The 20,997-nt window shown below is 40.2% G+C and overlaps 1 protein-coding gene across 2 annotated transcripts in view; it reads left to right on the top strand.

Annotated features, from left to right (window-relative positions):
* Positions 1-20,997, top strand: part of Bmpr1a (bone morphogenetic protein receptor type 1A) — a 152,727-nt gene that overhangs the window by 97,259 nt on the left and 34,471 nt on the right. Inside the window, exon 3 of one of the 2 annotated variants that reach the window (XM_087210946.1) lies at positions 12,586-12,794. The exons of the other annotated variant lie outside the window; for it this stretch is intronic. Within the exon in view, the coding sequence (XP_087067072.1) occupies positions 12,728-12,794 (67 nt within the window). The 5' untranslated portion in view covers positions 12,586-12,727. The remainder of the gene's footprint in view (positions 1-12,585; positions 12,795-20,997) is intronic. 2 annotated transcript variants of the gene reach the window in all.

Genomic DNA, 20,997 nt, shown 5'->3' with positions numbered 1-20,997 from the left:
CTGCCATGAGGTGAGCAGCTTCTTTTGCCATGCTCTTTCCCCATGCCAGTTCTCCCTTGGAGCCAGCTGATCGTGTACTGAAAGCTCTGAAACTGTGAGGCAGAATCAGTTTTTTCTACTTTAGGTTGTGTATGTCAGGTGTATTGTCCAGCAGTGGAAAGTAACTAATACACTCTACATAGTGCACTGTCTTTTCATTTCTTAAAGTTTATTCTTTTGTCCTTGAGTTTTTAAAAATTCTACTTATATCATGTTTTGTATTTGGGAAACGCAAAACCGTACAATCAAAAAGTTATCTCTGAGTCAGGTGGCACACACCTCTAATCCCCCCTACACAAGAGGCTGTGGCAGGGGAATCATGAGTTCCAGGCCAGTTTGGGCAACTTGGCAAGACCCTTTGAAAAATAAAAAGTTAAAAGGGCTAGGATATAGGTCAGTGTCAAGGCCCTAGACCAGTGATAGCAAACCTTGTAGAGATCGAGTGCCCAAACTGCAACCCCAAACCCACTTATTTATCACAAAGTGCCACTACTGCAATTAAATTTGAATACTGAGGTTTTAGTTTAGGAAAAACAGCTGTTTGGCCAGAGGTTTAGCTCAGTGGTTCCCCTGCCTGCCTCTCAAGCACAAGGTCCTGAGTTTGATCCCTGGTACCAAAAAAAAAAAAAAAAAAGGAAGGAAGGAAGAAAAGAAAAGACAAGACAAGACAAGACAGCTGTTATCCAATGCTTGGCTGCTGGGGCGACTTGACTCACATGCTGAGAGAGGGGGCTTTGTGTGCCTGCTGCAGCATGGGTGCTATAGGTTCACTACTACTGCCTTAGAGTCAATCCCCAGTGCCACCCAAAAAAATTATCACTGGGTATGGTGGCACACACCAATAATCCCAGCCACTGGGGAAGCAGAAGCAGGAGGATTGCAGGTTGTAGGCCAGCACAGAGGGAAACTTAGTGAAGCCCTCTTTTAAGATAAAAGTAAAAAAAAAAAAAAAAAAAAGAGCTGAGGGTGTAGCTCAGCATTCAAATGCTTGCTTAGCATGCACAAGGCCCTGTGTTTAATCCTAAGTATTATACACAAACAAAATAAAGTTACTAGCTAATTTACCAAACTTACTATTAGGCTCAGAATCTCACTTCTTGTGATCTTTCCTACAGATTTGTGTGCATAGAAAACCAGAACAAAAACATCTATTTAAGTTTAATTATTACAGCACTGCTTATGATACCAAGCATATGGAAATTGACCTGTTATGTCCATCAAGAAGGGGCTGGGTAAAGACAGTTGTGGGATATCCACACTGTTAACATTGAAGATGAGTTATGAAGAGCTGCATATATCCTTCATGGAACTACCTCACAAAGCTATCTGAAAAACATCACCGCGTTGTACATATAGGAAGATGTTATTTTCACTCATCTGTAGAAAGTTTAATAATATGCAAAGCCATGCTCTTATGTGCTACTCACAGTCCTTTCTTTAAAATAAAAAGGCAAGTAAATAAATGTTTAGATATCTTAGAAAAAATCAGAAAGGTTTCTGAACTTAAAGATTCTAAAAGTAAATAAGGACAAGTAAATGCCCTAAAACCTCTTAGTAAAAACATCCTAAACCAGGGCTTCGTAACCTGACTTGAGCCGCTGACACAGAGGGAAGAAGATGAAGAGTAGAGATGTTTTATCCATAGGGAGTAAACTCTGGGCTTCATGTTAGCACAGCAGGAATTTGTTTTAGGGCCTGCAGGCTTGCGAGGTTGTAGTTTCCCATAGATGGTGGGTCATGTTTGTTGGGGAAGCATTGTTAAAGGTCCGGGCTTCACACCCTGTCCTCTTGCACAGGGCAGTTGGAGACTTAGGGTTCACATGTAGGCATGATCCACCTTTGGCCCTTTCCTCCAGTCTGCTCACTGGAAGGTTGCAGCAGGATTCAGATAGTGCTCTAAGCAGTATTGTAGATGAGGGAAGTTATGCCTAAAGACCTCAAACCCAAAGTGGAAATTTTTCCTCACAGGATCTTGTTACAAGTCAGGGCTGCAAGTAAGTGAAAGGAAGTGGTATGGTTTTTGTATCTTTTCAGTTGTGTTGAAATAAGGAAATGGGGTCACTTATCCCTGCTCTCCTTTTTTGGGAAGGTCTGGTGTGTCTATACAATAAAAGGAACTGGCATAACATTTAATTCCTCCTGGCCCATGAAGTCATTTCCTTGGTACCAACTGTATGCCAGGCACTGTTTAGGTGCCAGAGGTACCCGAGTGAAGACCCCCCCCCCCCAACAAGTGGCAAACAGTACCACTGTAGAGGGAATGATACATGGAGTTAAAGTGTGCTGGTGTGAAGACAAACATTGCAGGGCAGGAGGACAGAGTGCTGCAGTGACGATTTAAATAGGGTGGACAGAGCACCAGAAATAAGAAAGGGGCTTTAGGGCTGGGGATTTAGTTCAGTGGTTCTGGTGCCTGCCTTGCAAGCTCAAGGTCCGGAGTTTGATCCCCGGTACAAAAAAAAAAAAAAGAAGAAGAAAGAAAGGGGCTTTGAGCAGGCTCAGAAGAGGCCAGGCAGAGGCCTTTCAGTTGTCTAGGAAGAATGTGACAGGCAGCCAGGCAGCAGGCTCTGCAGACATGTGACACCGCAGCAGGGCTGTGTGTGGTCGGGTGGATCAAGGAGTCTGGTGGACTTTTGTGCACTTGAGCTTGCTCTGAGCACATCTTGCCATTGGAAGGGATGTGGTTTAAGATGCCTGTCATTAGAACCACTCTGGCTGCTGGGCTGAGAATCTGTGGTGGGTAAGGGTGGACAGGGAGGTCACTTAGAGTCTGTTTCAGACATACAGGCAAAGGACAGGAGTGGCTTGGACCAGGTGACAGTGAAGGTAGTGAGGAGTACATGGGTTCTGGATAGATTTGGGAACCAGAATCAATAGATTTGCTGAGATTGAACATGAATGTAAGGAGGAGGTAGGGAATGGTCAAAAATCGACAGAGCCAGCTGTCACTAGACGAACAGTACCTGAGGAGAGGGGTGAGGATTAAGAAAAACAACACAAATTTGGGAGAAAAGTAAAGGAGAGGAGAGGGAGAGCCTTCTCCTTCCCACTTTATTGAGCCTTTTATATATCCTCCTTCATCACCCACAGCCTCCCTCCCTTCCTCCCCTCATGACCTGGTGACTAATTATTTTTACAGAGAAAAGGTCAATTATATCTTTACAATTCCGGGAATGTTACTTTCTTGTCCAGCAGACATTCAAATCCTTTCTATATCTGTTGTTCTCTTTAAAAGTCAACATCCTTGTTTTCCGCACCAGGTTCATATCCTGGCTCATTATGTTCTTATCTGACTCAAGAATCTCAAAAAGCTCAGGGTTGTTTCAACCCTTCCCTGTCCACAAAAAATGACTGAAATTTTTAAAAAGTTTTTGTTTTGTTTTTAATTTTGAGACAGTGTCTCTCACTAAGTTGCCCAGGCTGGGTTTGAACTTCCCATCCTCCTGCCTCAGCCTCCTGAATGCTGGGATCACAAGTGTGTGCCACTGTGCTAGCTAACTGAGATTTTAGGCCCGGGGAGGTAGAAGAGTGAAGAGACTGTTGGCTGAGGAGGGAAGAACCAAGGGCCTAGCAAATTTGGGGAGTGAGAGAAATATCAGAAATAATAAATTTTACAGTAGCTTATAACATTAAATCACTTTTTTTTCTTACTATTTAAGTCATCTTAAAATAATTGGCTTTCTTATCCTAGCCTGTGTTTTCTTTACATCTGTGTCAGGAAGTATTTTACTTTAGTCAGATTTGCTAATTTTATGCTAATCTAAACTACATACTCACATGTGCCTTTCCCTTTAATCCTCATGTCAACTAGAATGTCTCTGGTTGCCACAGTAAAACTGATTTTTCCTGACCTAAAATGTGGGATTCACTGAAAAGTCCTAAACGATTTAGGTTTCAGGCCAGGTCCCAGGGGTCTTCTTCCATCTGCTGCTGCCACCCTGAGGTTCCCCTTTGGGCACACCTAGTTGCCAGCAGCTTCTGAGGCGACTGTGTCCTTATTAATACTCAAAGGGTGACTTTGTCCCTGCAGGCCCAGCAGGAGTCCAGCTCACCCCCAAACTTCTCCCCCTGGCACAGAGGGCAGAGAATGTGGATTGGCTTGGCCTACATCTGAGCCTCTATTCTGAGAGATTGGGGGAAGTGTATACTCTGAATTTTAAAAAAGTTGTAAACATAGAAAAAAGTGAAGAGAAATGATTGATTTTTATATCACTCCTCATTGTACAAGCCTGCGGTGAGCACAGTCGGGTGAGGAAGAAACTACAGGCAGACATTACTCTGATGAGCACTGGAACTGTGAAGAACCTCTGGGAACTGGGGTAGCACTGTAGTCAGGAGTCAGCGCTTTTCAGCTAGGAGGGCTCTGTTGGCGTCTCGGTGAGAAGGTTTTGATGGGTTGTCCCTGGACATGGCGTTGCATCTACTCTTAGTCCCATCATCGCAGACATTCTTCCAACCAACAAGCTATCCACTTACTGCTAGATCCGGTTAGGAGAAGGTGGACTTTTCTCTCATGTTGAGGATACTTGCATCTCTGCAACCACTGATTCACCTCTCCTGTGTATGTGTTCTGTGTGTCTGTGTGAGTAGTTTTTTCTTGCTATTATTTTTGTTATTTGTGCTTATTCCACAACAGTAACACCCAGACCTCTTAAATTAACAGTTGGTAGGCACTAAGAATTCTTTCTGAGCATGGAGGTGCTAACGATTGCTGTGTGGTGTAGTCTAGTGCTAAATGTTTGTGAGGCTTTAATGTTTTTTTATTTAATACACTTAAAAGTACTTTGTGGAAACCAGGAAACATTTCTTGTGCATCTAAGATCAAGGTCCATTGGTAAGCAGTATAAAACTACACATATGTCAACCGTATCTGATGCTCCTATAGTTGATCTCACTCCTCTGGTCCTGGAAGAATCTGTACTCATGCTGGGGGGAGTAGTATCTTGGGCCAGAAGAAAGTGCAGGAATACAAAACTTAAATGTATGGCTTGTTTTTTAATGAGTAAACTGAGCACAGGACAGGAGAAGAATGGAGAGAAAGCAATTTCAAGTGGTGTTGAAATCGGCTCTTTGAAGGTGAGGAAGACAGGGCAGGTGGGAATGACTTGATAAAGCACAACTGCACCATCTCAGGCTTAGTTCAGAACCTGAGCTCTTCGCTCCTGGCTCTGACAGATGTTACGGTCAGACACTGAAGGCCTCATTAGCAATGCCTCACCCCTAGCAGTATCACAGCGCAGGCAGACTCCCAAGGCTTTGGATTTGTAAGATTCTGGTGTCTCCCCTCAGTTACGCTCACACAGCTCTTTAAGTGGTTTCTCCGGATTTGTGTATGGATTTGGGTGAGATTGTTGTTTACACAGACATTTTTTATAAAAAGTGGAGTAGTCCCTCCAGTTGTAGTGTGTCTGTTCATGTAAGATTGACTATTGGCTTAAGTGTCTGGGAAGGGATGGATGAGTTGCTTGTTAAGGGAAAGGACAATATTCTTATGCTAATCCAGGCTCTGGATAAGGAGCACACAGCCATGCAAACAATGGCTGTGGAGCCAGAAAGTCTGCAACCTCGATTCCTTTTCCGCGAGCCTGTCAGGCTCGGCGCCTGGAGCTGCTGGGAGGGAGGAACCCCTAGACGGAGGTTTGCTCCTGGCCGCTCTGTGGAGTTGGCAGCCAGCCAGCTCGCTGGAACTTCCCAGACCCTTTCTACTAGAAAGTAAAAAATTCAAACTGGGGGTCTTAACAGGAAGAGGAAAGAATGACTTTAGTAGGTTTTTCAGCTGACTTTAGCCTTTTCCTGTTTTGTTTTTGGGCTCTTTTAAAAACATCAGATTGAACTGTTAATTCAGCCTTTTTGCTGTTATTTTCCTGAAGAAGAAACTGCACCAATCTGTGGTTATAGCAAAGTAAATTGCTTTAGGTGCCTGTTTGATTTAACTACTTAAGAGCTTTAAATGCTTGCATCATTTTACCATTTTGATAATGCACTTCAAATATCTACAACTCCTTGTGGCCTTGGTACTGCAAGATTAGATATTTTCATTTAATATAAAATTCTGATAAATCACTGTAGAAGTTTTAAAAATTCATATCATATTTTATTCTCCAGAGATGTTAGAATTCTAAAATATTTAGTTTCAAAATGGTTGTAAAATAAGGTTAACATTTTGCTATATCATGACAATTAATATGATGGAACAAATAAAGGAAAGTCATTAGTGTTTGGTTAATAGTGACAATAACAACAGTTAACAGTTGACATCAGTTATTTATTGAATGTGTAGTACTGAGATACAAGGCACTAACTCATTCGGGTTAGTAATATTATCCCATTTGGGGGCGAAGGAAACTGAAACTTAGCTTCCCCAAAGTCACACCAAATAAATGCTGGCCCTGTTATTTGAAACCCAGCAGACTGACATCACATTAACTTTCTTCAGATTGCTCCCCGGGATATGATAGGAAAAGTGCCTTTACCTGGGAAACAAAACTGATGTCATTATGGAATCCATAATTTAAAGGGACAAATGTAGCAATGGATAGCACGGAATCAAGGAAGATTTTTTACCCTCAAAAATGAGTCCTGTTGAGACAATTTAAAAACAAAGCATGCTTTCGGGCATTTCCTTGAAACAAATCTGTCAGTTGCTCTGTCAGTTCTCTGGGTGTTCCTGGTATCCTCTGACCTGACTGCTTTTCAGACTCTTGTCTTGGTTGACTGTAATAATGTATGGTGGAGTTTCTCATAATGATTTTATTACTTTTTTTTTTTTGGAGACAGAGTCTTGCTGTTAGTTCAGGCTGGCCCTGAACTCACTATGTAGTGCTGGCTGGTCTTGAACTCAATCCTCCTGTCTCAGCCTTCCAAGTGTTGGGATTAAAGGCATGCACCACTATACCCGGCTTTATTAGTTCAATTACTTATTGATGCCCTACAAGCTACTCCAAAGCTTAGCAGCTTAAAAGTCAACATTTATTATTATTACATACTTTCTCTGAGTGTCAAAAATTCACCAGGGCGGGGTGATTCCAGCTGAGGAACCTGGGTAAGTGTCTGCCATTCTGCAGTCACCTGCAAGCTGCCTGGACTGAAGGAGCCACGTCTCAGGTAGCTTAGCTTCTTGCCACCTGAGCCCCTCTGGCTGGCCACTGGAGTGTCCTTTGGGCGTGGCAGCTGGCTTCCCTTGAGAGAGAAGGTAAAGAGAGCAAGGCAGAAGCAGAGTGCCTTTTGTGACCTAGTCACAGAAGTCGGAATTGCTCTTTTGTTTCTATCCTGTTTTATTTGTTAGAAATGAGCTGCCCAGTTCCATTCAGGGAAGGGACTTAGCACCACCTTTTGAAGGGTGTGTCAAAGCATTTGTGGACCTCTTGTAGATCATTGTGTGTGTGTGTGGGTGTGTAAAAAGAATCCCTTGAATGGTAGTTTATTTTGGAACTGTGTCAGTATAAACTGCAATAATATTGAGCATGGTGGATCTGAACTACAGATTCTTTTGTCCATGAATTGCCAATATAGGTGATGTTAAAGCCCTGATTAATGTGATTTTTAACTGAATGGTGTTCTGGAGCCTTTTCTTGGAAAGCCATGTCATCAGAGCCTTACCTTCGAATACTCTATGCTGTTGATGTAACAGATTTGTATTTTTACCCTTAGATGTTTCTTTTAATTTTGGAACCAAAAGCCTGTTAGTCATTCCCTTTGGATAATCTCAGATATCCAGATTTGCACCCTTGATCTCTCTTCTTCTACCTTTTGAAAATCCACTTCTTCCCATTTTCGTAATCCCCCCCCATGCCCTCATCTAACCCATTACCGAGTATCGACTCTGTTTTTGATATATAGAGAGTCCATCCCTTTACCACTATCACCCTGATCTTAGCCACCATTGTTGCTCTTCTAAATTTCTACAGCTTTCTTCTTGTTGGTTAGCTTGTTTTTGCTCTTGGCCTGCGTGGTCTGGTCCATTACATAGAAGTCAGATAATTGCCTCCTATCCTGCTTAGGTTTAAACACACAGCCCTTCTGGGATCATCAGTTTTTTCAACCTCATCTTGTCCACCACACTGCGTTAGGGAAGAAAGGAAAAGAAGCAGGGGTATGAGCTCAACAGAACAGGTTTATTTCATAACAAATCTGAGAGGGACCACTCTAGCACTAGAGATCAGACCAACAACTCTTGTACAGGATGTAAGGTCTTCATAGGGTCATGAGCATAAAAAGGCAGGCTGTGGAAGGAAAAAGTCACAATGGTCTTTGAGGGGGGAGTTTAATACAAAGGAGTTGTGACTTTCCGCCTGGGACCAGGCTTGAGGACATACAAGGAGTTGCGTGTTTGTCAAGAGCAGGACTGAACAATGTTTGGGAATTACAGGGTGTAGCTGCGCTTACTTGGCCTTATTGACTCACGGTGATGCATCTGGAGGTATAAAAGCATAGCAGGGGAAGGGATTTAAAGTGGTCTCTGCTTAGACCAGGATGGTAAGCACTTAATGATTAGGGAATAAATTAATATTCGACACATGAACACTGTTTACACAGGACTTGAGCATTGGGAAAGGTCTACCCTATATCATTTAATCAGTCTGGGCTCCTTTTCTGTCATGATTGGTCACATCCTTGACAAAGGTGCGTACAGACTTTGCTCCTTTTTATTCTTGAGACCCTTGGTTCTTTCAGGTGCATCTCAAGGGGAATGGTTTCAGTGTTCTTTGCACACCATCATTTTTCTCTTTAGAGGCCTTACTAGATGGAATCAAGTGAAGCGCTTACCTCTTTGATTATAGTGATATGTTTCTGTCATTGCTTGGTAGGATTGTGCTTGTGTCAGCGCAGATCTATAGTGAGCCTGAGGTCAGCTAAGAATTGATGGCTGTTCTAGGTGCTGTCCACGTGCCAGGTTGGCAGTTATGTGACAGGTTTGGAAGAGAGACATTGTACTGAGTACATACTCTGTACCACACACTTGATTATGTCTGTTTCGCATGATATCACATATATAAATTACCCAATAGGACATTGTAGGTTAGCTAAGAATCTGGAATTAGACTTCTTTTTAATCATAACCTTATTACCAACGGTATGGTCTTTGATAAGTTCCTTAAAGTCTCCGTGCCTATTTCTTCATCTATAAAATTAGTTCTTACAAGATAATTGTGATCATTTGCTAAGTTAGTATTGGCAAAGCGTTTATTGTGGAATTGGCACATAGAGTGGAATATCTCACCTAGTTCTCAAAATAACTATGGGCTAGCAAGTGTCATTCTGGTTATAACGATGGGGAAAGTCATCCAGACAGGTTCTGGTACTTACTTGAGGCAGATTCGGCATTTGCACTTCTTTGGGGAAGGAATTGCACAGAGACTGTTTTCTCTGGAAGGGGCTGTGGGTATGGCCCACACTTAGAGTCTCTTGGCTGCCTTTGTAGGGTGCCTTGGTAGCTCTAGTGAGAGCTCAGATGTTAACTTTAAATAAACGGATGAAGGAACAGGGACTCCGAAACAGTGAGTAGGCAGAACCCATGCCCCCATCCCAGGACCGTGAACTCCTTGAAGCAGAAACTGAGTGGTTACCCTGCAGCTGTGGTTGGTGAATGAGTTCATGGATGAGTGGATGAGGAAACGTGGGGGTGGGGGCAGCAGGGAGCTGAGGGAGGCCAGCGGGGAGGAGCAGGCCTGGAGCAAGGAGGAGGCCATGCTCAGGGCTTGGGCAGGTGGAGGATGCTCCTGAGGGAAGTATGCAACAGGTATATAGAAACAGGGAGAGGGTAAGGTTGGAGACACACTGGAAATACTCCTTGAATACCAAACCTGGAACAAGCATCCCTAGAATCACAAGTGAGTCATTTTAAGAGGCGAGTTTTCCACAGGCATGCAGCAAAGTCACATTGCAGACATTACTCTGTAATTACAATAGACTTTGCATCTCATCCTTTCAGCAGTATGTTGTGCTGGGAAGCCACTTATTTTTCATATAGTAGGGAAAGAAGAAATCGCGGAGATTTTAGAAATAAGCCTTATATAAAACACACTTATGAATGACACATCTCTCTAAACATTGTTCACCTCCAAACTATAAATACCTTTGGAGAGCTAATAAAGTGATAAGCCTTTGGGTAGAAAGCTCAGGTTTATTTTAGAAATCACACTGGAGATAATTGTCATATAGAAGCAAAACCTTTTCTGTTCAGGACTAGTTCAGAGTGAGATCAGTAAAACCAACTGCTTGAAAAACTAGGATGGGTGAAAACAGAATTATATTCATCTTGGTGCCAACTAGCTTTATTTTCCTGTTATCTAATTAGGGGTTTTATTTTGAGGCCTTTAACAGTTCACTGTCCATATTAATAATAGCCAGCCTCACAAGTGCAAGGTCCTGAGTTAGATCCCCAATACTGCAAAAAAAAAAAATAATAATAATAATAATCATAGCCAAACCTTAGTTGGAGACCTGTTTTATGTATTCTATATATATTTTTTAATTCTTTTAAAAAATTTTATTTTATTGGTACATTTTAGGTATACAATATAATGACATTCATCATTGGAAATTTGAACCTTTACATAATCTCTCTTGGTTCTTATTTTCCCCCTTCCCCTGCCCTCCATTCAACCCCTCCATCCCTCCCTACTTACAAAGACTTTATTTCCATTTATCCATTTTCTCATATTAATTCCATTCCCTTCTTTCCTTTCCCCAACCCCTCCCACTTCCCCTTCCCCTTTGCCCCTTTTCTTCCTATTTCACATTATCTGGTATACCTTTTAGTCCTTATTTACACTTTCAGTTTCTCACACTAGAGAAACTATTTGGTATTTACACATGTGTGTTCTATTTATTTCACTTAAGAGTATGGCCTCAATATGCATCCATTTAGCTATAAATGTCTCTAATTTCTCATTTGTTATGGCTGAGTAGTACCCCATTTTATTAAAAAACCCCACATTTTCTTTATCCAGTCTCCAGTTGATGGGCATTTAGGCTGTTTCCAAGCTTTAGCTATTACAAACTGTGCTGCTATGAACATGGGTGCACATGTATCACTGTGGTATGATTCTTTTAATTCTTTTGGGAAGATTCCCAGCAGGGGAATAGCTGGGTCAAATGGGACTTCCAGTCCTAGTTCTTTGAGGTATCTTCATACTGATTTCCACAGTGGTTACACTGGTCTACACTCCCACCAGCAGTGGAGCAGGGTTCCTGTTTCCCCACATCCCTGCCAGCATTCGTTATTGGTTGTTTTCCTGATAGCAGCCATTTTTTCTGGGGTGAGATGGAATCTCAGCATTGTTTTCATTTGTGTCTCACGAATGACCAGTGATGTTGAACATTTTTTCATATGTTTATTTGGTATATCTACTTCTTTGAGAAATGTCTGTTCATTTCAGATGCCCATTTTTGGATTGGGTCTTTAAATTTGGGAGGTCTGATTTTTTTAAGTTCTTTATAGATTCTAGATAGTAGGCCTTCATGTATTCTATATTAAAACCTCAATTTTATCCCAAGTAAATCAGGTTAGCAGTATTTTGGAAACTAATTTTACTTAAGACACATTTCTATTTATCTTTTTCTTGATAATGGAGTATGCTACTTATTTAAATATGTATAGTTTTCTAGGTTGCTTTTCTATCTATGGGAAAATTGTTAGAAAGAGTCAAGGTATTTCTGTTAAATCCACCAGGATTTGAATAAATATTAAATAACTTTTTTTGATGGTGGTATTAGGGATCACGGGGTTACTACCAGTGAGTTATAATCCCCAGATCAGTTGTTTTATTTGTCTGTCTACCTACACTGTATCTGTTTTGAGACAGAGTCTTACTAAATTGCCTAGGCTGGCCTCAAACTTGGAATCTTCATCTTAATTCTTGGATTATAGATGTGTCAACATACCCAACTGATAACTTAATTTTAAATTCAACCCTTTCTGTTTAAAAATATATTAGTGGACATTCTCTTCATAGTAATAAAGTAACTTCATTTTAGGGCAGCCAGAGAAGTCTGTTGAAGGGATTTTCTTTCTTTCCTTCCCATTATTTTTTCTTTTTTGTGGTGTATATGTGTGTGTCTGTCTGTCTGTCTTTGGAGTAATGGTCTTGCTGTGTGCCCAGACTGGCATTCAACTCTTGTATTCAGGCAGTCCTCCTACCTCAGCCTCTCAAGTAGCTGGGATACAGGTATATGACACTGCATTGGCCTATCGAGATTATTAGTGTATTATTCTTGTTTGTTTTTTGGTACTGGGGGGAATCGAACTTGGGTCCTTGCACTTAAGAGGCAGGTGGCGGAACCACTGAGCTAAATCCCTGACCCCTATTCTTGTTTTATATATGGCTGATCTTGAGATCAGGAAAGGTTGTAACCTGTTACTAAATTATTTAAGTGTTGGAATTACAGGGCCTTGATTTTTTAAAAAATAAAAATAGCTTTGGTCTTTAAAAACGTATTTTATCATTTAAAGGTATGTTTGGGCATTTGTTTTCCTCCTTTTGTCTTTGAAGACCTTCCAAATCCAGTTATGTTCATTGCCTTGTTAATATTTTTGTCTTGCAGGAATCAGAAGAAAGTAGTGGGAGGTGGAGTCATTGTCAAGTGATTTCGTCCTCAACAAGAGAATTTCATTGAGTAAAGTCATTTGAATTAGTGGAATAGCAGTTATTCAAGGTGACAGTGTACAGAATATTAAAATTGAACAATGACTCAGCTCTGTATTTATATCAGATTATTGGGAGCCTATCTGTTCATCGTTTCATACATCCAAGGTAAATCATACTCATTTTAGTAAGTCTATATAAAAGCACCAATTGTTTTCATCCATTCTTTTCGTTGCTATCCCTTTCTGAACAGTTAGGCCCAGCTTACCAATCCAGCTTGTAAGTAAAGAGGTAAAGAATGAACACATGCCAAACGGTTTTTGAACTTGATTGTAGTAGAACCTCCTGAACCTACCTACCTATAGTCACCTCTCTGAACCTATTTTCTCTACTATCGCAGGGGACGTTGTGGTATTCTGCATCAGAGCACATGAGGATTCACTGAGATAAAGTACCATATACAAAGCACATAGCCAGGCCTGGTGGCATATGCGTGTAATCCCAGCACTCCGAGTCTGAGGTAGAAGGCTCACTGTGAGTTCAAGGCCAGTCTGGGCTACATAACAAGACTCTGCCTCAAAAAAGTAAAATATAATAATGCATATAAGTTAGTTTGTGAGATAGGAGGTAATAGGCACTCAAGGCTCAGCTTTTAAACTTTCTATCTCCTTTAAAAAACAATAAGAAATAATTATAAATAATAGTCATTTCATTGTTATAAAAAGATTGTTGAAACATGGTGCTTGAATACTGAGATTGATTCATAGAATACTGAAAGTTTATTTATGACCAACATGGGGATTTTACTAGTGTGTGTTCATGAGTTGGAACTCAAAAACAGGAAGTCATAGTGGTAACTCTGAAGATCAGATGGACTGTTTGTACTTCAGTTTTTCCTGAATGGTTTAATTAGACTAATATTTTCTTTTTTGTTTTTTAATTAGGGTAATATTTTAAGCTGGAGATGAGAGAGAGAGAGAGAGAGAAACTGCTTACAAAGAGATTTTAGATAGAACTTATCAACAATGTAATTCTTAAATTTTTAACTTCACACTTTGCTCTTTCATAAAGTATTGTTCACAACAAGTATTAATATCCACACACAGGAAGAAACATGCTTAATAGCATAAAGCTTTTTATATTTTCATTTTAAAGCATGCACACAGAAGGAAATCTGTAGGTTCTTGGTATTTTTGCCTTAGATATAACACTAGCTTTATTATTACCATGCTCAGAAAAAGATCCCTCTTGCAAAAGCAACTTTTATCTGTGAACTTTTATCAAATTACATAATATGGCACCTTTAACATGTTACATGCCCTGTTGATCAGCATTAACCAAAGCTGTCATATTTGTGAAGATGAGCTGTTAAATTAAGTGTCCTTTATACTTACTACCTCACTCCCAAGGTGTAATTTGTTTTAACATACAGATAAATTTAATCTGCCTTGATCACACATATTCAGTATGGTACAAAATTCTCATTTTCTCCCGATTCAAGTTGTTCTATAATAAAATTTTACTCGATAGGATAACTTGGTAATTATCAATATAAGCAAAAAAAATTTAGTAAAATTAAATTTCTCTGATAGCAAAATTTGTTATATTTTCTTTCCAAAAAAATCATCTTGATAGTTGCTTCATATAACACACACACACATTCACACACAAATTGCTCTTAAAACCAATGCCAATGTAGAAAAAGTGATTAATTAGTGGTAACTGGGAAGGGCTGTAGAGTAGTGTTTATGGAAATACCTTTTGGCTTTATTTCTAGCTTTATGTTGAATTGCATCTCAGGAAAGGAAGCTTCTCTGCACTTGGTTTCCTTGTGATAAAACAGAGTAACATGTATCATAAATATAAACAGGAAGTTTTTGAGCATCAAATGTTCTGATGTAGATTTAAGTTATTTATATTCAGATAAAGTTACTTGGGTTTGAATAAGAAAAAAGAGGCTGTGATATTTAGTTCTCATTTTTTTGCACTTGATCACAAATTTCAGAGGTGGATTTTAGCTTTCAGTAACAGATTACCCAAGTACCAGTGACTTAAATAAGGAGAGATTAGTTTCTAACAGGTGGGGTAAATTTGTTGGCGTTTACTCAGTAACTGAGCAGTGTTAAGCTTACATCTTCATGATTTTCTTGGCATTTGCCTCTTGGTTACTAAATGGCTGCTCTTACCTGCCTGCATTTGAGGCCGAAAAATGGAGAAAGGTCAGGATCCAGCTCAGTTGGACCTTACTCAGTATCAGGAAAGCCCAGGTGTCCCCAGAAACTTCCCCTTGCCAGCAGTTTTTGTCTCAAACTGAGATGTTAACCATTTCTAATTGCGAGGGCTACCATTAAACAAGGGGACAGGGCAGTCACCATTGGCTAAATCTGTATCCATTGCCTTGGCCTGGAGACTGTTCCCTTGAACAAAATTGGTTTGGCTAGCTAGGAAATGGGGAGAGAGAGACAAAGTTTGGGCAACTAAAAGGGTCTGGGACAGATTTTATCTCTTGTTAGATTATTTTCAACAACAAATAACAAAAACCAAAACCAATTGAACGGGGTTGGAAGCAATAGGAAACTATATTATCATGGATTAAGAAGTCCACAGGGAGGTGGCTGCAGAGAGCTCCTTCTGCACCTCACCAGGACCTAGGTTCTCTGTGGGCTTAGCGGTTCCAGCCTCCACATGCCAGACCAGCCTTGGTTAGCTTACTTCACAGCCACAGTGCCGGTGCAGGCATCAAATGCAGATGCAGCAAATGAGAATGGACAGCATTCTGTGGAGGAAGACGAATGGGGTTCCTTCCTGGCTCTTTTTTTTTTTTTTTGGTACCATGGATCGAACTCGGGACCTTGCGCTTGCGAGGCAGGCGGCGGAACCACTGAGCTAAATCACCGGCCCGTTCCTGGCTCTTTTTAAGTGGTGAGGAAGCCTCTGTGGAACCCCTCAGCAGATTCCTGTCTCATCTTAGTGGCCATAATCAATTACATCCCCTGCTGTAAACAGAACATTGGAAAGAGGGAGGGAGCTGAAACTGTTGGATTAGGCCATCTGCTGTCTGTGCGGAGGGTTAAGCTGTGTGTCCCTGAGTCACCGAGGAGAGGAGTGCTCACACCAGCAGTGGCAGTAAGTGCACTGCCTCTGTGTTCACACTCCCTTGATGCCCACAAGGTGAAGGGGAGAGAAATAACTGATAGATCTGTTGCAGGGTGCCACACTGTCTACATAACACCAGATGCTCCATTCCACTCTAAGGCTAAAAGTGCTGACATTGGTATGAAATGTTCAGTTCCTTCTCAAAGGGCCCTGGAGTTTCATCCACTTAGTGCACCTGGCTATGAATCAAGTACTTCTGGCAAGCAAGCACCCCTCACCTTCCATCCAAGCTTTCATCTCTGTGGCCCCACATGTGTGGCTCAGAGAAAAATTATCAGTAGATACCCAAAATTCAGTGATGAAGAAGAAAGAGAATAAATACTACATGCATTCCCATTTATAGGAAGGAGAATTTGGAGGGAACATCAGTAGATGCTGCTGTGTAGCACGTAGATTAAAGATGCTTAGGCTGTCTGACAGCACTCCGTTTTGTTTCTGTGAAGCCCTTTCCTGTCTCTGGGTCATGTCCCTGCCACCTGTGAGATGCTCTTGGAGACAATCTTTCTGGAGACCAAACAGCTTTGGTGACCCTCTTCCCATTAGTGTGGAGGTCTGTTTGCCAGAAATTGCTTTAGAAGTTGAAAGCTGAGTCAGCTGACTTTCGAGATATCTTTGGTGGTATAATTCCTGCAAGATTTTAGTCAGTCTTACATCTTTTTGCATCTGGTCTCTGACTGAGAGGTCTGTTACATGCTTTAAACACAGTTAAATATCTTGCTTACCTGTGCTCTTCTGAGACAGCCTGCCCTCTGGCCATTCACCTTTGCCTTGCCTCTTCTCCTGGCCCTTGCTCTGATGACCTCTACTTGGAGGCCCTCTCTACTCTTCCTGTGCTAGGAAAGGAGTCTGCTTTATTTGGTGTCAGGTACTTATCTATGAATAAATATTAAAGCAGTGCCAATCTCAGTATCGGTTTTTATTGTCTTTCTTCTAAGACTTACCTCTAATAGATAAGGGATTTTTGTTTTTATCCTTTTAATCACCAGGGGCTTAAAATAGTGCTTAGTGCTCTGTAGTTATTCTATACAATGGATATGATTGAAGTAAAAAAAACAAGCGTAGAACTATTTTTTTTAGCCGTGTATTTTACACTGATCAACCTGGTAGCAATAAGCACTAACAACTGGTTGTGGTCTCTCATTATCTTTTTCCACTAGAGGGATCAAGGATTCCTTGAGAAATCTCTGATTTTAAGTCTGTCAGGGAAAGTATAAGGTGATCTTAGAATATCTAGACCTGAAAGCAACATAAAGCCTGAAGGATCCAGGGACTACTTTGAACTGACCAGAGATGGAACAACATGAGCATTAGTGAGGGTAGTAACTGCAGTGGATTAAATCCATGGATTTGTAAGGACACTCAAAAAGCAAAATAAACTGGTTACTACTGAAGGATGCTAATGAATTCATTCACTTTAAAAACTAGTAGAAGGGAAATCAGATACTAAACTCACCTTTTTTGTATGAACTGTACCACTGGTACCCAAATTAGTCGGTGAGGGAAAGCAGCTCATTGTAGAGGTACTGTAGGTCATAAATAAAAAGAAATGCTAGACTATTCTGTTTTGTACTGTGCCTATTGGATTAATGGATCTAGCCTTTGAAGATGAAGATAAGCAGTCATGTGTCCCCTCACCACAGTTTTAACAGTGGCCATGCTCATGTGCTCAGGAGTACATGTGCTGAGTGGCCACCATCTTGGACAGCACAAGTCTTCATTTAACTATTGTTTGCGAAAACAGTAGAGAACATGTTAAATGCTGCCAGGGGAATGAGGTCAGAAGGTCCAGATGCTGGGACTAATAACCCTTTTTCTTCAAGGAAATTTCAAGGAAAAGAGGAAACTTGGAAATAAAAAGAGACTTGGAATTGAGGTTATAGCTCAGTGGTAGAGTGCTTGTTTAACATGTATAAAGCCGTGATTGAGTTCAAATCTCACCTCCAAACTGGGCCTAGTGGCGCATTCCTGTAATCCCAGCACTCTGGAGGCTGAGGCAGGAGGATCAGCCTGGGCTGCATAGTGAGTTCAAGGCCAGCCTGAACTACATAGGGAGACCCTGCCTCAAAAAACAAAAACAAAAACAAAATAGAAACAAAAAATCTAAACAAATCCCAGCACCAAAGTGCAGGGTGGGGGAGGTTGGAGACAGCAATTGTGATTTGTGAACCTATTTGAATCCTGGTAGAGGTCCTGAAAGAATATTTCATTTATCAACTTAATATGAAAATACATAAAAGGAGGATTAGAAGCATGTATAACCAACAGTTAGCAATGACTGCATTTAAGGGGGAAGGATTAGATAGGTCAAAGGAGAATAGTTGCTTTCCTTGTATGGTTTAAATTTTTTTGCCGTGAGAAGGCATTTATGTTTTACTTGGTATTTTAAAATCTACTTATGGAAGAAGAATACTTATTTCATGCATATCCCTAAGGAGAGACAATAATATAATGAAACTCCATGACCTTGTCAATCATCTTTGACATTATGAATTCATGATCAAACCTGTTTGATCTGTGTCCTCATATACATTTCCAGTTTTTGAGTATCTTGAATTATTTCAAAATATTTTAATTCGGGATAGGATGCCTCCTAGCCACATTTTCTGATCATTATGCAATATAGCAGGAATTCAAGCATCTATGAGTGTTTTAGCATGTTTCTAGTGACTAGCTTTTGTTTTCCTTTAATCCACCTCCACCAGACCAGCATAGTATGAGAGAACTTTCTTTGGTAATGGAAATGTTCTGTATCAGTAAAACAGTGCACACCAAGGTCCACGAGCTAAATCCAGCCTGTGACTTGCTTTTGTTTACCCATGAGTGAAGAACAGTTGAGAATAATATGTCATGGTATGTGACAGTATATGAAACTCGATGTCATTATCCATAATAACACTCACTTGTTTAAAATTGTCTGGCTGATTGTGCATTTTGTTGGCAGGGTTGCATAGAGATTGTGTGGCCCACATAGCCAACACTTGTCCTGTATCTGTGCTATCCATTAGGATAGCTATAGCTGTGTCTATCTTTTGAGCATTTAAAGTATGACTAGTGTGAATGAGAAACTGAATTTTAAGTTTTATTTAATTCACCTGAATTATATAGCCATATATAGCTAGCAGGTACCAAGTTGGACAGCACAGGTCCAGACACTCCTCCCTGTCCCTAATCACTCTTCTTTCTTGCACTTAACTTTGGTCCTGGTGTCTTTCTAGTGTCTGTTTATCAGCTATGCAGCTTGTGCAAGAATTAATTAGGAGGGCTGGGGATTTAGCTCAGTGGTTTCGCTGTCTGCTGTGCAGGCGCAAGGATCGAAGTTTGATCCCCGGCATCAAAAAAAAACCCAAACCCCACATATACAGAATTAATTAGGAAAACCATTCCTATTCACTGTGTATGTGTAGTGCTCTGCTATCCCATTGGGCTCTCCAGCATTCCAGCCTTTGCCATGTGAGTCCAGGGGGAGTTCCTCTGCTTATGACAAAACCTGTAAATTACTGGGAAACTAGGAAGAATTCAGGAATAAAAATCTAGGAAAATCACTGATTACCAAGATTGTCATTGACAATCTTGCTTTTGTTCACCCATGAGTGAAGAATGGGTTTTGCATTTTCATGACTGAAGAACAGTCGAGAATAATGTTATGGTATCTCACAGTATATGAAACTCAGATGTCATTCATTGTCTGTGGTAATTTTTCTTTTTTGGTACCAGGGATTGAACTTGGGTCCTTCCGCTTGCAAGACAGGCATCGGAACCACTGAGCTAAATCCCCAGCCCGTGTCTGTAATAATTTTATTTGAACACTTTTTATTTTTATTTTTTTCCCATTAAGTTTATTGGTACATTTTAGGTATAAAATACAGTTACATTCATCATTGGGATCTTGTACCATTACATGAATATCTTGGTTTTTATTTTTTTCCCCTTCTCCTGCCCTCCCTTCACCCCCTCCACCCTTCCCTATTTGCAATGACTTTGTTTCCATTTTTTTCCTTCTCTCATATTTTTTCTTTTCCTTTCTTTCCTTTCCCCTACCTCTCCCACTTCCCCTGCTCCTTTGGACCTTTTCTTCCTGTTACACAATATCAGTCATACATTTTAAAAATTACAATATCAAGATCTAGGAGACATTACCACAAATTTTACAGAATTTAAAAGATATAAGAAAACATATTACAAAAATATTTTTTGAAATAAATTTGACAACTTCTAAGAAGTACCTTGGAAGACAAATTAATGAAACTAACTCTGGAGGAAATATAAAATTTGAAAAGCACCTATTAAAGTATATTCCTAGCTTGAAAACCTACCAATATGACAACAATAGGCTCATATACATTTTAACTATTATAAATTATATCAAACATTTAAAGCAGAAAAAAGAAGGAACACTTCTCCCCTCATTTTAGGAAATCAACATTGTGCTAATCCTAAACCTGGATAAAGATAATAGAAGAAAACAGTATGAACATAGATAGAAATTTGTTTAACAAAACAAAGTATTAGAAGTCAGATCTGGCAGTATGTAGAAAGTGGTTTTATTATAGGGATGGCAGTGTTGGTTCAGCATTGGAAGATCCACCCCCAAAAATCATCATTTTAACAGAGGAAAGGAAAAAGCCATATGATCCTGTCACTAGTTGGAGAAAAAGTATTGGACTAAATTCTACAGCTGTTCATGGTAAAAGCTATCAGGAGACTAGAAGTAGGACAGAAACTTCTCAACAGATGAAAGACATGTACTCCATACTTCCAGCAAAAACGCCTTATATGAATGGAGAAGATACAATGCTTAGTCCCTAAGGTGGGGAACAAGGACAGATATGCCTACTCTTCATCTGTCCATTAAACTTTGAAACATAGGGCCAAACCAAAATAGTCTGGCAATAAAGTGACACAATTAGGATGGGATTGGCAAAGTAGAAGCAAAATCTTTATATGTAGATGAAATGATCATCTACAGAGAAAGCACTAAGAAATCTCTAGGATCCCCTATAACTTGTATTTGAATTTAGCAGGATTAGAAAGCACAAGGTATATATAAAAATTCAGGTCTATGTATACTTGCTATAAATGAAGAACTGGATATTGAAATTTAAAAGTTATGTAGGAGTACAAAGGACCTAGAAAAGTAAAAAGAAAAAGAAAAAAACAGTGTTGGAAGATGTTTAGTACCTAATTTTAAGACTTCCTCTAAAGCTACAGTAATCAA

The sequence above is a fragment of the Heterocephalus glaber genome, unplaced genomic scaffold (genome assembly GCF_053883595.1).
Source record: "Heterocephalus glaber isolate CG9 unplaced genomic scaffold, H.glaber_assembly_v1.0 deba00001235, whole genome shotgun sequence".
NCBI lineage: Eukaryota > Metazoa > Chordata > Mammalia > Rodentia > Bathyergidae > Heterocephalus > Heterocephalus glaber.
This window is presented reverse-complemented; position numbering and strand designations above follow the sequence as displayed.